The sequence below is a fragment of the Cynocephalus volans genome, chromosome 6, assembly GCF_027409185.1.
Source record: "Cynocephalus volans isolate mCynVol1 chromosome 6, mCynVol1.pri, whole genome shotgun sequence".
NCBI classification, from domain to species: domain Eukaryota; kingdom Metazoa; phylum Chordata; class Mammalia; order Dermoptera; family Cynocephalidae; genus Cynocephalus; species Cynocephalus volans.
The window spans coordinates 55,053,532-55,073,538 of NC_084465.1; the positions used below are offsets into that span (position 1 = coordinate 55,053,532).

At 32.0% G+C, this 20,007-nt stretch overlaps 1 protein-coding gene across 1 annotated transcript in view; it reads right to left on the reverse strand.

Annotated features, from left to right (window-relative positions):
- Nucleotides 1–20,007, reverse strand: part of SEMA3C (semaphorin 3C) — a 162,726-nt gene that overhangs the window by 48,873 nt on the left and 93,846 nt on the right. The window contains exons 5-10 of the mRNA XM_063099746.1: nt 19,001–19,120; nt 10,425–10,515; nt 6,369–6,488; nt 4,795–4,937; nt 3,418–3,532; nt 1,415–1,484 (exon numbers count right to left, since the gene is read on the reverse strand). Coding sequence (XP_062955816.1) covers nt 1,415–1,484; nt 3,418–3,532; nt 4,795–4,937; nt 6,369–6,488; nt 10,425–10,515; nt 19,001–19,120 — 659 coding nt within the window. The remainder of the gene's footprint in view (nt 1–1,414; nt 1,485–3,417; nt 3,533–4,794; nt 4,938–6,368; nt 6,489–10,424; nt 10,516–19,000; nt 19,121–20,007) is intronic.

Genomic DNA, 20,007 nt, shown 5'->3' on the forward strand with positions numbered 1-20,007 from the left:
TTATCCTGATTATTAGTTGGAAAAGTCTAAGTTATCATTTTTTAAATGTATTTTGCCTGTTAGTCAAAAAAATAAAAAGGGATCCAAAAAATATTAAATTATCTTGAGTCAATAGGATCTTACAAAATTTATTTGAATTCTTACTAAAAAATATTTCCATTGTCACTATGGCACATTGGCTGAAACTGACATTTCTCTGACTCACATATTTATCTCAAATCAGATGCCTAATGGAAGAGCTATTGCATTCCCATGAAACAATCATAATGTGTTATTAATTGTTAGCATTAACAGAAATTACACTTTTGAATTTTTCAATATTAAAGCAACTAGGGAGATTTATTTTTAAAGCCAACATTTTCTTAAGAATTTGGTTATTTTTCTTTGTTCAATTCTCTATAATTTAAATCAAGATTACTTCTTTGTTGGAACAAGAGTTAAACACATCCTGAAGAACATCGTTTTGGACATCTTGTGGAGCAAATATAAATTCAATTTAAAATCAATATCCCTGTAATTTTTTTTCTTTGAATATCTCCACTGCAGTTTACAATAATACCATGTATTTCCCACTTAGCAGAAAAAATGCTAAAACCTTTAGATTTTTGTTTTGTTGTTGACTGTCTAATGAAAGGGAACCATTACATTCCACATTGGCCAAGTCACAGCTGGAATATTATGCCGAATTCTAAGTAGCATTTATAGTATAAAATTACTAAACAGAAATATGTGGAGAAAAGGGTAACAATATAGTGAGTGTCTTGAAATACATACTACTTGGGATTGAGCATCCAAGAGAATTTAGAAAACATTAAACCTATTTTCAAATATATGAAATATTGTCATATAGAACATGAAAACTGGTTCAGCATTTCTAAATAGTCATGGCTTTAGATTGCCCCAGAAGTAAAATTTATTTTGAAAGAAATACTAGTTTTTTTCCAGCTTTACTGAAGTATAATTGTTATGCAAAATACTGAATTAATGTATACAATTTTGTGAGTGTGGATATATGTGTATATTCATGTTACAATCACTGCAATCCAGGTAATGGATGTATCTATCACCTCCAACAACAACAACAAAAAATTCCAAAAGTTCTATATAAATCATGAGTGCTCAAATTATTTTTTTAAAATACACATTTTATATACTTTATTTCTGCATTATAACTCATATTTTTTGTTTCTTTGAGAAAAATAGCATGTACAAATACTCTGTACAAACTATTTTGAAAGCATTAGTTTAGCTCAAATATATTTTGGTAATAAGGCAAAAGTAAATAAAATGGGAGGGCTATATCCCAAATGCTATATAAAATTAAAAATTGAAGAGATGAATGCTTTTATATTAATTACTATTACTCAATAAAGTTTATCATTTAACTCATAAAATGTAATTGTTTAATAATTACCTTGATGTCGTAAAAATGCCATATACTAGTGTTGTCCTTGGATTATCGGTTTCCAGCAAAAACACATCCTCTATAAAAAGGAAAACATCATTCTTTTAAAGTTCCCAGATATTAACTGCATTTTTAAATTTACCCTAGGGAAATAATTTTAACTATAAAAAAGTACTATTCAGAAACATATTCCTATAGCACCGTTATAATTGGTAAACAACTAAATAATAAGCACATGGTGAAGTAAATTAAATAACCTATTATTCATACATTAACTGGATTACTGAGACTTTGTATCACTATGGCAACTATGCTAATGAAATAATAAGTGGAAAAAATACAATGATATATAATATGAACTAGAACCAGGTAAACCTTATAGCTATACACCAGAATGCAAGAAAAAGATTAATAGTGAGTGTCCTGGGTAGCAAAGCTATAGAAATTTTCTGATTGCTTCTTTGTTTCTGTATTTTCTAAATATTCTTTAATGATTATAAATTACTTTCCAAATTAAAAAAATATTACAAATCTCAATTTCTTTTTGACCTAGGCTAGAAGTTGAAAAATGGAAGAAAACCTTTCCACAGTAGTTTTTTTCACATATAAAATAAGACTTATTTTTGGCTTATGGTCAAAATTGCTAGTGGTCTTTTTATTTAACAGATAGTTTCTCTAATAACAAAACATTCAAGTGCAGTAAGGCAAAGTTAAAGGTATGTATAAAAAGTACAATAACAATAATAAATAACAAAACACAAAAATAGATTTCTGCTAGAAAACGTCAATTAATAATCAGATGTTATATAAGAAATGTCTGGATTTACTGACAATTTTGTAAATATTCTTGCTGAGGAATACAAAGAAAGATGTATTTATTTTCAATTAACAATACATTCAAATGACCTCTTAAATAATAAATTAATAACTATTGACCTTTTCGTATGTGAATAGAGGCTGACAATGTCTGGCTCTCTCTAAAGAACAAGAAAGACTGAAATATAAACATACTCGCAAACAATTTTGGGGGAAATAATGAATGACTAGGCTATATCACAAAATGATACTTAGAAATTTTTTCTTGAAAAGCTTATACAAAATCTTTGTTTCCATAATTAACATAATGGTTTTGAGAAGAACTATCTATCTCTGGTCTATAACTTGGAATACTTAAAGTTTTCCGTATTATAATACAGTTTTATTGCTTACTTCATCAACCACCTCAACATCTGATAATACTGAGCATTTTACGTTTTAACGGGAAAAGGAGAAAGAAAATGGTGCAGCCTCTATGGAAAATGGTATGGAGGTTCCTCAAACAATTGCGGATAGATCTACCATACGACCCAGCTATCCCACTGTTGGAAAGAAAAGTCATTCTAAATGGTTCTTAGATAATACGTCACTATAATCTGTACCAAGTTGTTCTGATGAAAGAGAACTGTTTCCTGCTAGAAAGGAATCAGACTGTTCTTATTTGACCTGAAAACTACAAGTCCCCTCATGTCACTGAGTATACTTAGTCCCAGGGTCACCAAACAGAACTAAGTCTGCTAATTTCTACTCTGACATGTTTCCATCGAAACTCTATTCTGCTCATTAGCTGCAATAGTAAAAATATGTAGCCATATTCTCATAAAAATAAATCTTAAATTAGAATATTAGACATTCTAATATACATGAAATACATATTCATTTATAAAAGCATGATCCTATCATTACCTACATATAAATTATACAAGTACCCCTCTCTTTTTCTCATCCACACATACATGCTCATTCATATATTACGGTGAATTCTATGAACTAAATGTTCCAGCAGTGCATTCAGGGGCAAAATAGATATTAAAAATGCTTAAGGAAATTTATAACAGTATCCAGATCATCGATTCAGATTGACACATTATTTATGCTAAAAATAATGAAAAAATTTCCTCTTCTGAGAGGTTATTAAAATATATAAACCTTACAAGATCTTTTTTGGATACATTTTCAATGTCACATCTATGTACCTAATTCATCAAAGTGTGTTTCTGGGCCATCTTCATCTGTTACCGAGCACACCAGCCTCGCTTTTAAGAAGGTGGTCCACTTGTTGACAAGGCTACGCAGTCCTCCAGTGTCATTCTGAAATGATTTTGTAAACATAATTCAGATTGCTTAAATAAATATTGAACGTTTATTACTAGTGGATTTGTTATAAGCTGAAGAATGGAAGTGTTAACCACATCAGCGCATCAATAGTTAGAGAGGAATATTTAAGATCTATAGTATTTTACAAAATAGCTACAGTTATACAATTATTCTCTTATATAGCATCAGCTGGAAATCAATAAATTAAAAATATATGTCCTAATTTTACCAATCTATGATGGAAATATTGATAAAATGTTATGAGAATAAATGATTGAATTTGCCTTTTTTGATAACTCATTGTCTTCAATATGAACATAAGTTATTGTACACAGTGAAACTTGCAGAGTCTACTGTGGTCAGGAGACTGAGTATATCCTTACACCAAATGGTTCCCAACAGTTTTATTTTTCCTCCTTCATTTCTGTGCATTATAACTTAAACTTCAGTATTTCTAATTGTATACTTTACTACACATATTTATTTGGCCAGGGGGAATGGCACTTGGATCATTCACACACAGTCTCTATTGAGGACATATTTGTTTCTCTCTGTCCAGATGCCTTTCTCTGTTTCTGCTGGCTTTGCTACCTTGTTCAAAATGACTGAGAAACAGCTGAGCTCCATGATCAGTGGAATATTGTAATATTTAAAGATAAATTTTTAAACACTAAACCCTTTAAGAAATATGTTTTCACAAAGGATGCTAATTAGAAATAAGGCAGGACAAATCTGTAAAACTTCTATATGAGAGGACATCATAATTTTTTTTTTTTGAGTTGCTATGTATACTTACTGTTGATACATGAGACCATTTGGTTCCTGTTTATAATAAGAACTGTATTTTACTAAGGCATTTCTTAATTTCACTATTATAGGAAGTTTGTCAATAATTACCTTTTAGTGAGATTTTGCTATATTTTATTCACAAGAATTGTTTTGTTTCTTTCAGTAAAATACAATTTAGCTATTTGTTTTAATACCAATGCATTAACCAGACATGCAAAAATTAGTCAAAACTTTTTGTTTAAAACCACAACCAAAATGTTTCCTCAAATTAAGATTTTTACTGAAATATGGTATACTTTTCTCATGTGACTGATGGAAATAAACATTATTTTATATGTCTCCTCTCTATTTTATCTATTTGTAAAAGTAGATAATAAAAGTGGAAGATAAACTATTAGAAAAATGGAAACATTTATATAATTTGAATTTCTTAGTCTTTCTTCACATTAGAACACACTAATACTCACAGGACATATTCTAGCAATCATGGAATGAATCTGTTTTGTGCTCCTGTTGTTGTCAGTCAGTTTCTCCTTGAAGAAGAAGTACACCTTAGCATCATTTGGATCCGTGCCATCTGGGATGACATGTGCATCCACAAACATAGGTTCTGGAACAAAATAGAAAGACTATATACTCATGATGAAAATCCATCTACTGTTCATCCAAGTGGACCACAGGCACATACCTTTACCATCTTTAGTATAGAAGAACAATTCAATGCTTATAGGCAAAATTTCTCAAAGCAGTAATTGTACTCACTCAACATACTGCATTTGGAATGTCAAGTACCACAAAGTATAGCTGTAATATAATGGTTTAAACTATTTTTCTCTGCAATACATTCTGGAAGTACAGTAAACGCAAAACTTCTTTGTGCACTGATGAGTTTTAAAAAATTGAAAAGCTTTTCTCTCCCAGTGATTTCCCATGGACTCTGATGGATGTTTTATTGAAAAAATGTTTGTTTTCAAAGAGTGGTTTTAAATCTAGTGCATATAAACTCAAATCCATTGAAGCAGAATGAGGAGTTCAGAGTCCAAGATCTGAAAAACACATTTTTCTTAAAATACAGCATATGAAATGAACGGGAAATTTTTCAAGGAAAAATGTAGTCATTTGAAGACATACAGGGTTTCCTTTTTTCAAGAACAGAGCAACTTTTAGAATGCTCTACTTCCAGATGTACTGGAGGAATAATTTGAAGAAGTGAACGGACAATCAATGCTTTCTTGTGCTGGTCTATCAGTGAAACAGGATGCGTAACTGTGGTGATTCATACTTAACAGTGCAATGTTAAGTGAATTGCCAAACTTAAGGTCAGCTAGAAATTTTTTCCCAGGGTGAACTGACAAGGATCTTAGTCGTTTCTTCCTCCTCTAAACAACAGCAACTGATTGAAATCATACAGTAAAATCAAATGAACACTTTTTTTTTTTTTTGGTGTGAACTCTGTATGACCCCAAGAACTGGAAACAGTTGAATACTTATAATCATAAAGTTATTAAGCCAATGATTTCTATTGAATATTAGACAAATGATGAAAAATAATAAATACCAGTTTTATAATTTTAGAATCTAAGTATAAAACAGTTGGAGCTCCTGAGTATATCCTATTCATTATATCTAAATGTCATAAATTAAAGATAATTTTTAGATTTGGCATTATTAAAATACATAGCAGATTAAATGAAATAAAAAAGCATATTTAATTATAATATGTTACAATTAAACAACCGGAGAAGATGCTTGGGTAGTCGCATATATGATGAACAACAATGTCACTTTTTTCACTTATTTATTCATAGTCTCATGATAATTGTATCATAATAAAATAAAGAATTGGAATATGAAATAATATTAAATATGGACTATTCCGGTTATGTATTCTAAATCTTTTTAAATCATAGAATTAAAATTCATTTTACTTATGTCATGGCCTGATATTTTAATTTTTATTTATTTTTACTAGTTGTCATTATGGAATTAAATAAGTCAGTTTAAGGCATGATATTAAAAAATGCCCAAAATGTTTTCTTACCACTCAGCCATTTGGAATTGTGTTGATCAGTTCTGACTGCATTCCTCTTGGTTAAACTTCGAAAAATAGCAGCATCTGTCCCCATGAAATCTATATACATTCCAGAGAAAAGCTCCTCATCTATGAGAAAGTAAGAAAATGTCAATAGAAATTTAAGTGTTTTTTAAAGCTATTTTAAAATTCAAGGAGAGTTTATTATTAGATCATCATACATATTACAGAATGTTTGTAATTATTAATTGGTTTCCATTGTCCTCCAAATCAAAAAAATTAGATAAATTCTAATCTTGTCTCATTATTGCCTGTATGATTACTACTACATATTTTTTAAAATCAAGCTCCCAAATAACTTTATTCTATGTAGAATTAAAAATTCCTGTCTGTACTTAATTATACTAAATGCTGGTATGTGTATAGTGTGTATTGGAAATGGCAGATGTTTAAAAGACAAGAAAATAGCTTAACTAATTATTTAAAAAACAATGTAAGAGTCAGAAAACCTATTTTCTAATTTAGGCAATCACTAATAAACTGGGAATTACAGTGAAGTCCTTTAACACCCTGAGTCTCAATCTTCTCATCTATAAAATATGGGAATGGGATTATGATCTCAAAATTTCTGATCACATTAAAAATTCTATGATTTTCTTCAATGAATTGAACATAATAGTTTTATTAGTAGTATTATTTAATGACATGGAGGCCACATTAAAATGGTCAAAATACTATTAATGAATTAAAGATTTAATCATTCAAAGCATATATTTTGACCTTTGGTACTAGAAGTTTCTCAGATAAACAAAGCACTGCTCTTTCTATTACAACACAGCTGTAAAAAATAGAATATAATGACAAGAAGAGATATATTTAAAAATTAAAATAAATGTCATTATTAACAGTAGAATGAGACATTTTCATCTGTATATACATAACATTAGATATAAAACTTATTTTTGAAGATCCATATTACTTTTCATCCTAGTAAGAAGCAGTAAACTTTGAACTGGTAGAAGCAATGTGACCCTTGAGTATAAAACAGTAGCTAAATACTTATTTTAAAAAGAATCAAACTTATTAGGTCTGGCTTACGAAGCAGTCATGCAGCTGTGTTCTTTGATTGATGTTGTAGGATTACTCCCCTGGCTACCTTCAGACTGTGGTCATTTTGGCAGACTGGAACGTCTTGAAGCACTGAAGCTACTGTTTAGTAATAAGCAATACCAGTTGGCCCAGCATAGAATGGAGAATGGAATGTTTCTCATAAGTGCTCACCAGGTTAGAACGGGATCCCTATCACTTAGCAAGCTGGTGTGTCGGGTGTTTTGTTGCTCAGCTCTCCTTTATTAGCAGGAGTCCAAAGCCCATGGAAACAGATTATAGGGAGATAACAAAAATGCGCATGAAGGCATTTTTGAGCAATTTAGCTGCTTTAAAGTTCTGTGAAAATTCGTGAAACATATACAACGTAGATTTAGCTGTTAAATTGAGATAGCATTCTAATTAATTATTTCACGTTTTTGTTATACCCTATTAACCCTACAATTATGGATTATAGATTGATTAGCATGCGTACCAATTATTAGATCTGTTTCCAAGAAGAAAAGGAAAAAAAAAAACCATACTCAGATGTTGGTGTATGGCAGAGAGGGCTAATTCTAATCCTACTGCATACCACTTTATTAGTTATGTCTTAAACATTACACAAGCCTGCATGTCCAATTATCTTCATTTCCAGTCTTAAATTCCTGGTAATTTTAATAGCAGGTTAGAAAGTTTCTGCTTTATTTTGTATTGATAAGAAATAATTTAATTAATGTCACTTCAGAAAGAATTTTATTTGAGAGGAATATTTTTTTTTTCTTCCGGAATTCCTTTGCAGGGTTTTATGCAAAAATAAGCTTGTGCCTTCTAACTTTAATCCGAAAATATTTGTTTTCCAATTGCACTTCCACCGAGCAGAAAAGCTTCATAAGGTTTATGATAGGTTCTTTAAAAGATAACATCCGGGCCGAGCCCGTGGCGCACTTGGTAGAGTGCTGCGCTGGCAGCGCGGTGACGCTCCCGCCGCGGGTTCGGATCCTATATAGGACTGACCGGTGCACTCACTGGCTGAGTGCCGGTCACGAAAAAACGACAAAAAAAAAAAAAAAGATAAAAGATAACATCCGACTTCTTTGCCCTACAACAATGACCAAATATAGCAAAAGAATATGGAACTTCCACAATGGGTTGGATACCACAACTATATTGTAAAATTTGGAATTCTTTAACTATTAAAATTCTATTTGGAATTCCTAGACTATTAAACAATTTATGACAGTTTAGCAAGAAAATGTATAATGCCTTATTCTAACTTTTTTTGTCCTAAACAATATTCAATGAGCTAAAACTCCAGTATTAGTATGTTAAACAGACCTTTGAAGTTTATTTTCATAGCACTTAACTTGAAATAAATGAAAACTATATATATTTAACTACTGTCATACACATCATACAGTTTCTAAAGGTGAATACAATTTCCTGCCTAATGGAAAAAAGACTTTCCAAAACTGCTTATATTAAATAATATTTGGAAACATCTGAAACGATCCTGCATCAGACATAATTGGATAGCCAGTATTTTCAAAGCTTTCTAACTTTCTGTCCTAATAATATATTTTTGGCTCCTCCCTACCCAATCTGAATGACCATATGGAAATAATTTGCTGGATAACTTCTAACCTTACATTTTAGCCAGTGCTAGGTGTACCTCTGTTAATTTAGTTTCCAGATATGAGAAGGAAAGATAAGTTTCCTACTAAAATGGATCAAAGTAAGCATTTTGAAGACAATAATTATTTTTTCACCTGTTCTATTGTCAAAAGATGAGATTTCACTACTGTTTTTTTTTTTTTTTTAAGTTTTATTTTGTCGATATACATTGTGGCTGATTATTGCTCCCCATCACCAAAACCTCCCTCCCTTCTCCCTCCCCCCTCCCCCCCAACAATGTCCTTTCTGTTTGTTTGTCATATCAACTTCAAGTAGTTGTGGTTGTTATATCTTCTCCCCCCCCCCCGGTTTGTGTGTGTGTGTGTGTGTGTGTGTGTGTGTGTGTGTGTGTGTATTTATATATTAATTTGTAGCTCCCACCAATAAGTGAGAACATGTGGTATTTCTCTTTCTGTGCCTGACTTGTTTCACTTAATATAATTCTCTCAAGGTCCATCCATGTTGTTGCAAATGGCAGTATTTCATTCGTTTTTATAGCTGAGTAGTATTCCATTGTGTAGATGTACCACATATTCTGTATCCACTCATCTGATGATGGACATTTGAGATTTTACTACTAACAGTACATAAAGAAAGCGAAGAGGAAAAGCATTTACTATACTGTACATTTGACGTACTGAAATTCAAGATTTGCCTTCACAGTCAACTCATATTCTAGAAGGGTATTAATTAACCAGAAGAGAATCTCTTTTAAGTGAGTCATAAAAAGGCATCTGATGATTGAGATTCAAAAACAAATTGATTTGTCAATGTATGTATCAGCAAGCGATTGAGTCTGCTGTTTAACTGGTGTCTTACGGAAAGTGAGAAAATAAAAAAGTGACTTTATCACCACCAGCTTTTTTGTATGGCAACCTTTACACAACCCATAGAGAATACACTGGAATGCACTTTTTATTTCTTTCAATTCAAAGAAATACCATTTTTAATTATTTGTAAAAAAGTACTAAAACATGATGAAAAATGTGTAATAATATCAGAAAAACAACTACAGAAAACACTGAAAACTACTATATAATATACATATAAACATTTTTGTAAATGATTAGCTTTCTCTAAGAATGACAGAACTGTCATATTAGATGAAAAGACACATGCTTATCATTTAATTATAAATATTCCTAAAAATGAAAAATTAAATTCTCCATTTTCAGCTGAAAAATTCTTCCTATTATTTTAATTATATACCATTATCCATGCAACCATCCAAAATGGACATACCATATCATGTTAATTTTCTTTGTTATTTTATATTTTCCCCTCCCTCTTTTATTTTCTACTTACTGATCATAACAGACACCGTGTTCACATTGGGGTTGAAAGAGCAGCGTCCTTTTCCGGATTCACACTTGGAATCAATCATGAAAACCTGGTCCTATATTATAGATAAAATTAAAATTGTAGTAACAATAACTTATTTACTTAAAACAACTGTTTAGTAAAACAAAGGATCATCAAAAATAATAAGCTTTGTACTTGGTTGCTTCGCCTTCCCAATTCACTATATTAAAACTCACTTGGCCTATAAGAAGAATCTACATGTAAATTACAAGCTAACCTCAGCTGGGCTAGCTCTCATCCTATGACATGCCCCATAGACCTGATTCAAGAAGGAATTCTCAAACCAGCATCAGCAAAAATCTCTTGAAAATCAAGGACCATTATAAATCTGAACTAGATGTGTTGAACATTGATCAAAAGAAGAAAACTATTCACAGAGGAACAATGTATATAAGAGTACAATATTTCCAAAATAACTAAAGCTTTTTTAAAAAATAAAATTTTATGTTACTGATTAATTTTGTTATACAAAGCATTATAAAAGATTCAAAAAATAATTCACAATTTAAATTAAAAATGTATCACTTATTCATTTATTTAACAAAAATTTATTGAGCATCTATTATGTTTCAGAAACTGACTAGACATTGGAGAGACAGTAAACAAAATATACAAAAATCTTTGTCCTTCAGTAATTAGTAATCTAATGAGGAAGACAGAAATTTAAGAGATTAAATAAGTAAAATATGGAGTGTATTGGTGCTTGGTGTTTAATAGAAAAATAAACCAGGGAAAGGGAATTGGGAAGACCATGAATTGGGGTAAAATGTTCAATCTGAAATATGGCAGTCAGTGTAGCCTCACTGAGAGGGGACATCTTGTCAGTATAAATATTTGCCTTTTTCTTATATTTTCCTTTTTCTGATATAAAGTTAGTATAAGCCACTACTAAAATTCAAAGGGAAAAATGACCAGTTTTGTAGGTTGCATCATATGATGGAGGGCCTTAATTAGTAAGCTAAGGTTTTTGAAAATTATCCTGAAAGAAACACGGACTCATTAATATTGTGAGTGTGGAAACAATAGGATCAATACTGTGCTCTAAGAAGGCTGGACCTTATCTTCAGTTGTAAGAAGACTGAGAATGGGAATGTATAAAAAAAGATAATGGATTCAAGACAATATGAGATTAGTTTTCTATTGCAGTAGTCAAGGACTTAGATAATAATAACCAAATACACCATAATCTCAGTGGTCAGGGTAAGAGCAGTAAAGATGTAAGAGAATTTGTATAATGACAATCAAGAGAGCTTGACAATCAACTGGAAGGTGTTTGTAGTTCAGAAAGATGAAGAAAAAAAAGATGATTCTAAAGTTTTGACTCCTTGAAGAAAGTAAATCTAGTTCACTTTTGTTATATGCAGTTTGATCTAGTTCAGGACATCCCTGAGGCAACAGGGAATGATAAAACTTGAAAAGAATCACAGTCCTCTAGCCTGAAAACATCCTACAACATAAATCTTTTCAATGAATTCACTCTATAGGTGATGACAATATGACTTGCCCAAGACCATGTTGCTAAAGGGTGTCAAAAACAAAATTCAAATTCAGTCTCCTGACTCCTAGCTACATCTACTTTCCAAAAGTCTTCGTTTATGTAATGACTAAGCTCAATAAATAGTTGTAAAGATGAGGAGAAATAAAATTTAGTAAGCCTGATTGTGGTTCTAGAGCCACAGATAGATTGCAAATAAGTGAGAGTTGGCCCTGCAGAAATTGAGGAGATTGTTTAGATACCATTGGCTCTCCACTGACCCACTCCTCCAGTGCACAGCATCCTCATACACAATCATCATCTAAATCTGGTCACCACCAGGAAAAGTTGTGGTCTAACTTGATAATCACTAACTCAAGCATCTGGAAATAATTCTTGAAACCTATCTTCTAAGATATCCTCTCTACTTCTCACCAGTTTATCAGCCTTTTCTGTTCTTGATTTAATAACAAATATAGAGTTCATGTTTTTGAATTTCAATAAATTTTTGCCAAAAATATTAAGTTCCTCAAATGCATGACCTTTTTTATTGCATACACATCCTGGAAAGACATTTTTATCTACATTCTCCATACTTGCTCCAAATTACTAAGCATTTTGCAGAAGGTAACCCCCAAAAAGGTAATCTACAGTAATTCAACATATAGATTTGTGATCACCAACCCAAAACAGACCCTCTGCAGTGCTCAGCAACCTCTTGAGAATGCTTTTGTTAACTGGTTCTTCAATCAAAAATTTCAAGCCTTTGCCACTGTAGTCAAATCCCATTTTTTACTTCCTAACTTATTCTCAGCTCATATTATTGCCACTTTACAGACAAAATGAAGCCCTTAAAGAAAACATCTTTAACTTCTCACTACCAAAGGTGTAAATATATATACCTGTACACACACACACACACAAACACACACACACACACACACACACACACACACACACACACACACACACATCCACTGAAACATGAAAGGAACTACTATTCTTACTTCGAGGCCAATCCTTCAACCAGTGCTTTGGAGTTCATCTTATCCAGCCTTCTTAGGCACCTTATACATTCCATGATCCCTTATGTTTCTTTGTTATATAATTTCAGCTTATTAACTAATCCTTTAAATAAAGTCATTTAAAAATCCCTTCAATTCCCACACAGCACTCTTCTTATGAACCATATTTCTCAAAGAATTACATACATACCCATCACCATTTTCTGACTCCTTACTTTCTTCTCCATCCACTTTAATTGGGCATTCAGCCTCAATTGCTCTATTCGAACACTTTTCGATAAGATTGTTAACAATCATGGTTCACAATTCAGTTCTTATTTTTTAGACCTCATCTTATTTGAATTCTCAATGATATTCAAGATTGTTGACTACTTCTGTTTTTTGTAAGTGATTTATTTTTATTCCCAGAACCAACACACTCTTGTTTTTTCTCCCTATGTCTCTGGTTGTTTCTTTTAAGTCTTGTTTGCTTGTCACTTTTTCTCCAACTGGCCATTAAAGTTGGGAGACAGGAGATTCCCAAGTCTCAGTCACTATTATTCTTCTCTCCTCATTCTATGCTCTCTCTGTATGATTAAATCTGCACTTTTCTCAGGCTTCAGTTACTCTTATAAAACAATGACATCCAGCCTCATGTTCAACTGCTTATTTTATATTTCTAGTCAGATCTTCAATGGCATCTCAGACTCTACAGGCTCATTGTTTCTCACCTCACTTCATGTCAACTATATAATTAAAGCCGCTAAAAATAAACAAACAAACAACAAAAGTGTCAACATATATACCATTATATATTTTTATTTACATATACCAATCCACCAACATCACCTATACTATCCTATACTTTGTGCCTCTCTGTCTCTATTGCTACCACCTGAGTACAATAACCTCTTTCTTGGCCAACTATATAAACTAACTGGCCTCCCCACAGCTCTTCCAACCTCTCCCTCCATACCCCAAATCATCTGAAACATAGCACACAAGTGACAAGACAATTCTGTGCATGCCATTTTCTGCTCAAGATTGTTCCAGTTACTTCTTTAACACATGAGAAAGACCAATATCTTTAAGGTAGTCTGCAAGTTTTGACATGATTTTGTTTCTGCCTTTATTCTCATTAAATAAATAATATTTGTGGGTTGAATTAATAAGAGAAAATATTAGGACCAGAAAGAGAGTAGGTGGTGAAAAATTAGAAAAGAAGACATAGCAAAATGTCCCGCAGTCATAGATGTCAATACGGACATTGAAAAATAAAGGGCATGATCAAAAGCATTTAATGTTATAGATTGGCCTAGGAGAAGGGATGCTGATTGAAGGAATTAATTTGGTCATTGAGGAGTCTTGATTCTTAAACAGTTTTAGTTAATGTATGTGAATGAAAGACAATTAGAAAGTTTTAATAAAGACATGGGCAACAAAAGAATAAAAGCTAGAAATTCATTCTACAAGTCTATGAAGGTTTGTGATGAAGTGAAAGAGAAAGACAAGTTCAAAAAAAGCCACAGAACCAAGGCTAATGACTTTAAGGAAAGGAAATATAATCCTATTTTTAAACAGGAAACAAATTGTGGAAAAAAGGGAATGATGATATACAAGAGCGATGAGAGTTATTTATTAAATAACTTTGTTGATAAAGAAAATGCACAATTTTCCTTTTGAAGCAGGAGAAAAACTACAAAAAGATGCTGAAGCAGACTAATTTGGTTATAAATTTCCTTCAAAAAGCATAGGGAATAATTTGGATGCTTATGATATTCTTGGTCACCTGTCATAGGCTCGGTCAGTCAAAGGTAAATTTATCTGCTTGATGATAAGTGGCAGGGTTACAGGCTTAAATGGTACCCATTGTTGAAACAGGTATTATAGAGACATTGGATAAAATCAACCAGAGTTGAAATGTGGTAAAAGATCCCAAGAATTTGCAGCAACATTAACCAATCACTTTTTTTCCCCTGATGCTGTATTTACTAGTTTGAAATCATACAGTACTTGCGTTGCTTTATCTTTTTCCAGGAACTGAACACAAAGAGTGAAGATAGTGGATAGAAGAAAAGAACCAGGGTTAGGTTTTGATGTAGCAAAGGTGGATGAAGACTGATGAAATGCTCTAGGAAAGCTCTGAGTCAGTCCAGCAAAATATTGGAGTGACAGGGTATAAAGAAGGCAAGTGTGTGATACTCCGAACTTGAAGTGGGCTCATAAAATATTCTCTTATAACCAATACATTTCTATGAATACAAACAGATACTACAAAGCAATCTATATATTCAACACAATCCCTATTAAAATACCAATGGCATTCTTCACAGAAATAGAAAAAGTGATCTTAAAATTTGTGTGGAACCACAAAAGACTTTGTATAGCTAAAGCAAACTTGAACAAAAGAACAAAGTTGGAGGCATCACACTTCCTGCCTTCAAAATAAAATATAAAGCTATAGTAACCAATACAGCATGGTACTAGCATAAAAACAGACAAATAGATTAATGGGACAGAATAGAGAACCCTGAAATAAACCCACTCACTTAACAGCCAACTGATTTTCAATAAAGGTGCCAAGAATATACAGCAGGGAAAGAACAGCCTCTTCAATAAATGGTGTTGGGAAAACTGCATATCCACATGCAGAAGATAGAAACTACACCTCTATCTGTCATCATACACAAAAAATAACTCAAAATGGATTAAAGACCTAAATTTAAGACCTGAAATTATGAAACTATTGGAAGAAAACATAGGGGAAATGCTACATGAAATGAGAGTGGGCAACACTTTTTTGAGCAAGACTACAAAGGCACAGGCACCTAAAGCAAAAATACACAAATTGGGACTACATCAAACTAAAAAGTATGGGCTGGCCAGTTAGCTCTGTTGGTTAGTACACAGCTTTGTAACACCAACATTGAGGGTTTGGATCTCCATGCTGGCCAGCCACACACACACACACACACACACACACACACACACACACACACACACACACACACACACACACACACACACACACACACACACACACACACACGTAAAAGAAAAAGAAAAAACTAAAAAAGTTTCTGCACAGCAAGTGACACTATCAACAAAGTGAAGAGACAACCTACAGAATGGGAGAAAGTGTTTGCAAACTACACATCAGACAAGTGGCTAATATCAAGAATACATAAGGGACTCAAACACTCAACAGCAAAAACACAAATAACCCAATTAAAAAACAAGCAAGAGACCTAAGTAGACATTTCTCAAAAGAAACATACAAATGGCCGGTAAGTACATGAAAAAATGCTCAAAATACTAATCATTAGGGAAATGCAAATTAAAACCACAATGAGATATCATCTCACACCAGTTAAAATGGCTATTATCAACAAGACAGAAAATAGCAAATGTTGGCGAGGATGTGGAGAAGAGGGAACACTCCCACAGTGTTGGTGGGAACATGAATTGGTACAGCCTTTGTGGAAAACGGTATGGAGCTTCCTCAGAGAATTAAATCAGATCTACCTTGAGACCCAGCTATCCCACTACTAGGTATAGACCTAAAGGAAAAGAAATCAATATATCAAAAAGACATCTGTACTCCCATGAACATCCCAGCACTATTCACATATCAATGGATGAATGAGTGAAAAAAATTGGTATATATACACAATGGAATATATCCAGCTATAAAAAGAAATGATACCCTATCATTTGAAGTAACATGGATGGAACTGGGAACCATCATGTTAAGTGAAGTAAATCAGGCACAGAAAGACAAATACTGCATGGTCTCACTCATATGTGGAATCTTAAAAAAAAAAAAAAAAAAAAGAAAATAGTGGGTTTCATAGAAGTAGAGAGTAGAATAAGTGGTTACCAGAGGCTGGGAGAGGAGGTGGGTAGAGGGGAGGAGAGGGAGGGAACTAAAGGATACACAACTATGCTATCTGCCCTATGTGATTCATTATGCAGTATATGCATGCATTGAAACAACACACTGTACCCATGAATATGTACAAGTAAATATTAAAATAAAAAAAGAATGATGGTGAATAATGTCTCACAAATAAAATAGAATAATTAATGACTGCTCCAGCCTAACCTTGCTCACTTTCAAATTGGTTTAGAATAAAATATCTTAATATGGTGTTGGGTGTTGGCAGTAAGTACTACTTCTGGTCATTACAAAATACAGTGTTTCTTATGAAGAAGAAGGAAAATTCTCTCATAATAAAACTTCATGTGGTTATTTTATGCTAGGGGATATTTTATCCTAAACTAAACTAAAATAAATATTTCAGATGTTTGATAAAACTGTGCAGTTCAATATTTACATTGTGGTTTATATACTACAGATATATAAAAATGATATTATGGTAAAAATCTGGCTAGAGTTGACTATCAAGGAAAACATATAAAGCTCAAAAATCATAACCCTTTTTATACCTAAATTAGCTCTTAAAATGTTCACATATTCTTCAAAAGATTAAATTAATTAATAAAAATGCTTCCCCTTTGAAACATATCTTTTGAAGTGAGACTAAAGTAGCTCATTTTCAGCAAAGTGATTATAATTTATTCCATGCTGGTTTTCCAAAGGAGATTATTTCTTGGACAGACTTTCCAATTAAGTCTTAAAGTGCATAGCAGGCAATTTGTGCATGGGAAAACGATTTTATTTGAAATCTGTGCTCTGAAAACTGCTATGCTATTGTTGGCCTCTACAGTGACTGCACAGACTTCAGGGGAGTGTCTGACAGATCGCAGACATCTGAGGCAGTAGTTTATTTAATCAATTGATCATAGGCATGTGGTTCTAATGACAAGCTCAATGCAGCCAACTGTATTCTTTCAAGACGCATAACTTTACTTTTCCTTTAAGAATTTTAATATTTCATAGGATCTTGAACTACATTTGGAAATGCTTTAATTTGGGGTCAAATTATAATTACTGAGTTATTTTTAAATAACTTTTTATTCATCAAAATATATATGTGTACATTACATGCCTAAAAAAAGAAATATAATAATGAAGGAATATACAGAGAATTATTGTCCAACTATATTACTGCTAAAGTAGATTAATTCTTGTTAAAAGAAAATAAACCTTATAAGGTACATCCGTAGCAATATTTCATTGTTTTCACAACTCTAACCTCTAAAATTGAATGAAAACATTATTTAAGAACTGACATTTCTAGACTTAAGTTGCACAATGAAACCAAATCAAGATAGTCTGGAAGAATTCCATCTTTAGAATAATTATATTAAATAAAACAAAATATTTGGGTAAAAGAATGATGAAAACCTGTTTTGGTCTAATGCATATTCTCCTTAGTCAACAGCTGTGGACTGAGATGGTAAACTCAGTCTTAAATATCATAGGTGAAGTTCAACCAGCCTTATATTCAGCTATACATAAGTTATATATTTGAATAGTCTTCAGCAAACACCACATCGCAATACCCTATATCATTTTAACTTATGTAAGAATGAAGCTAGAATAGCTCAGGGTAGGGCAATATTGTTCTAATATGAAAGTATGATTTATTAATTATATAATGTTCTTTTCAACAAAGACACTTGCTTCATGAACCTCAGAATGATTTACTAAATTTGAAAGATGAATAAGAAATTAAAATAGATTTGAGAAGGTAAGTTTATATTATAATATTTCTATAATTTGAAACAAATATTATCAGTGTTTTATGTTTAAAGTATGAAATTACAACATTTTTCTTCTTTTTTTACAGCTTTCCATTTAGAAACATATATATGCTAATATATATATATACAATATACTAAAACTATATATAGTTGTCTTCAATTAATATATATATAGAGATTTTTTTAGTTGAAGGCAAAAGGCTATACTTTCTTTACCTTGGCAGAAAGAAAGAAAATGTAAGACACTTTGTGTTTAAAGGGCATTAAAATATTTTATGAATATTGATATTGCCAAGTTTTTACTCTAAATACAGTTTCAAAAATCTTTGACACTAACATCAAAACTAAAATTGTTAAATTTTTACACTTACTTCTGATCTCCTTCCTCTGTTCAAATAAGTACAGACTGGACTGAAAGCACCACTCCCGCAGACATACAGATGAGTGCGATTGAAAGTCTGGATTACACGGACGAAATTCCCACAACCATGCTAAAAGAATTGGTAAATAAGCAGTTAGTAACTCAGTGACTTGTATTGCTATTTCTACCAGCTATATTAACTTAAGATTTTGTATGGTAGGTAGCAATGAGGTGACATAAGCTCTTGACATATTATTGAATATCTTTGAGAAATTATGTGTGTACCTCATAAAGGTAATTTCAGAACACTCAACTAATTTATGGAAGGACTAAATCAAGTATTAAGATTTGGTGCCACCTAAGAAAAACAATGACAAAGGAACAGCCAGAAAAATATGACAGAAACAGTCACTCAATAAATAATTTACTGAGGAACTACTATATGTCAGGTTATTGTCAAACCTTTTGGACATCCTCTGAATAAAACAGACAAAAATCTCTGCCCTCATAAAGCTCAACCGAACAAAGTTTCTGCTTAAGTCTTTACCGATTCTAACACTTCATTTGAAAAAGCTCTTAAATATGTACTTGTCAATATACAAAGTAAACATTACCTAGCAATACTTTGCCATACATATTCCTTTCTGTTCTAGCTTTTTTTGTTGTTATTGGTATGGGATATGTTTGAGGGAATTATAAGAGAACAACATGATTCATTTTATTGATTTATTTCAGGAAGAAGGTAGTTCACCTCAAATACGTAAAATGATCTTTCTCTTTTTTTAACATTTTATATTCTGTGTTTTTGTTTTGCAACTTTATAAATTTACTGTTTACCTGAGAAAGTGTAGACATTGAGATATATAAGTTGTTTATCTCAAATTTTCCTTAAAACATTTTATATACACACACACATTGTACAAACATGTTTTGAATAAAATTGTGCTTATACAAGTTCCATATTATTAGCAGTGCACAATCGCAAACACTGTTGGCTTTTACAATTGGCAAATAGAA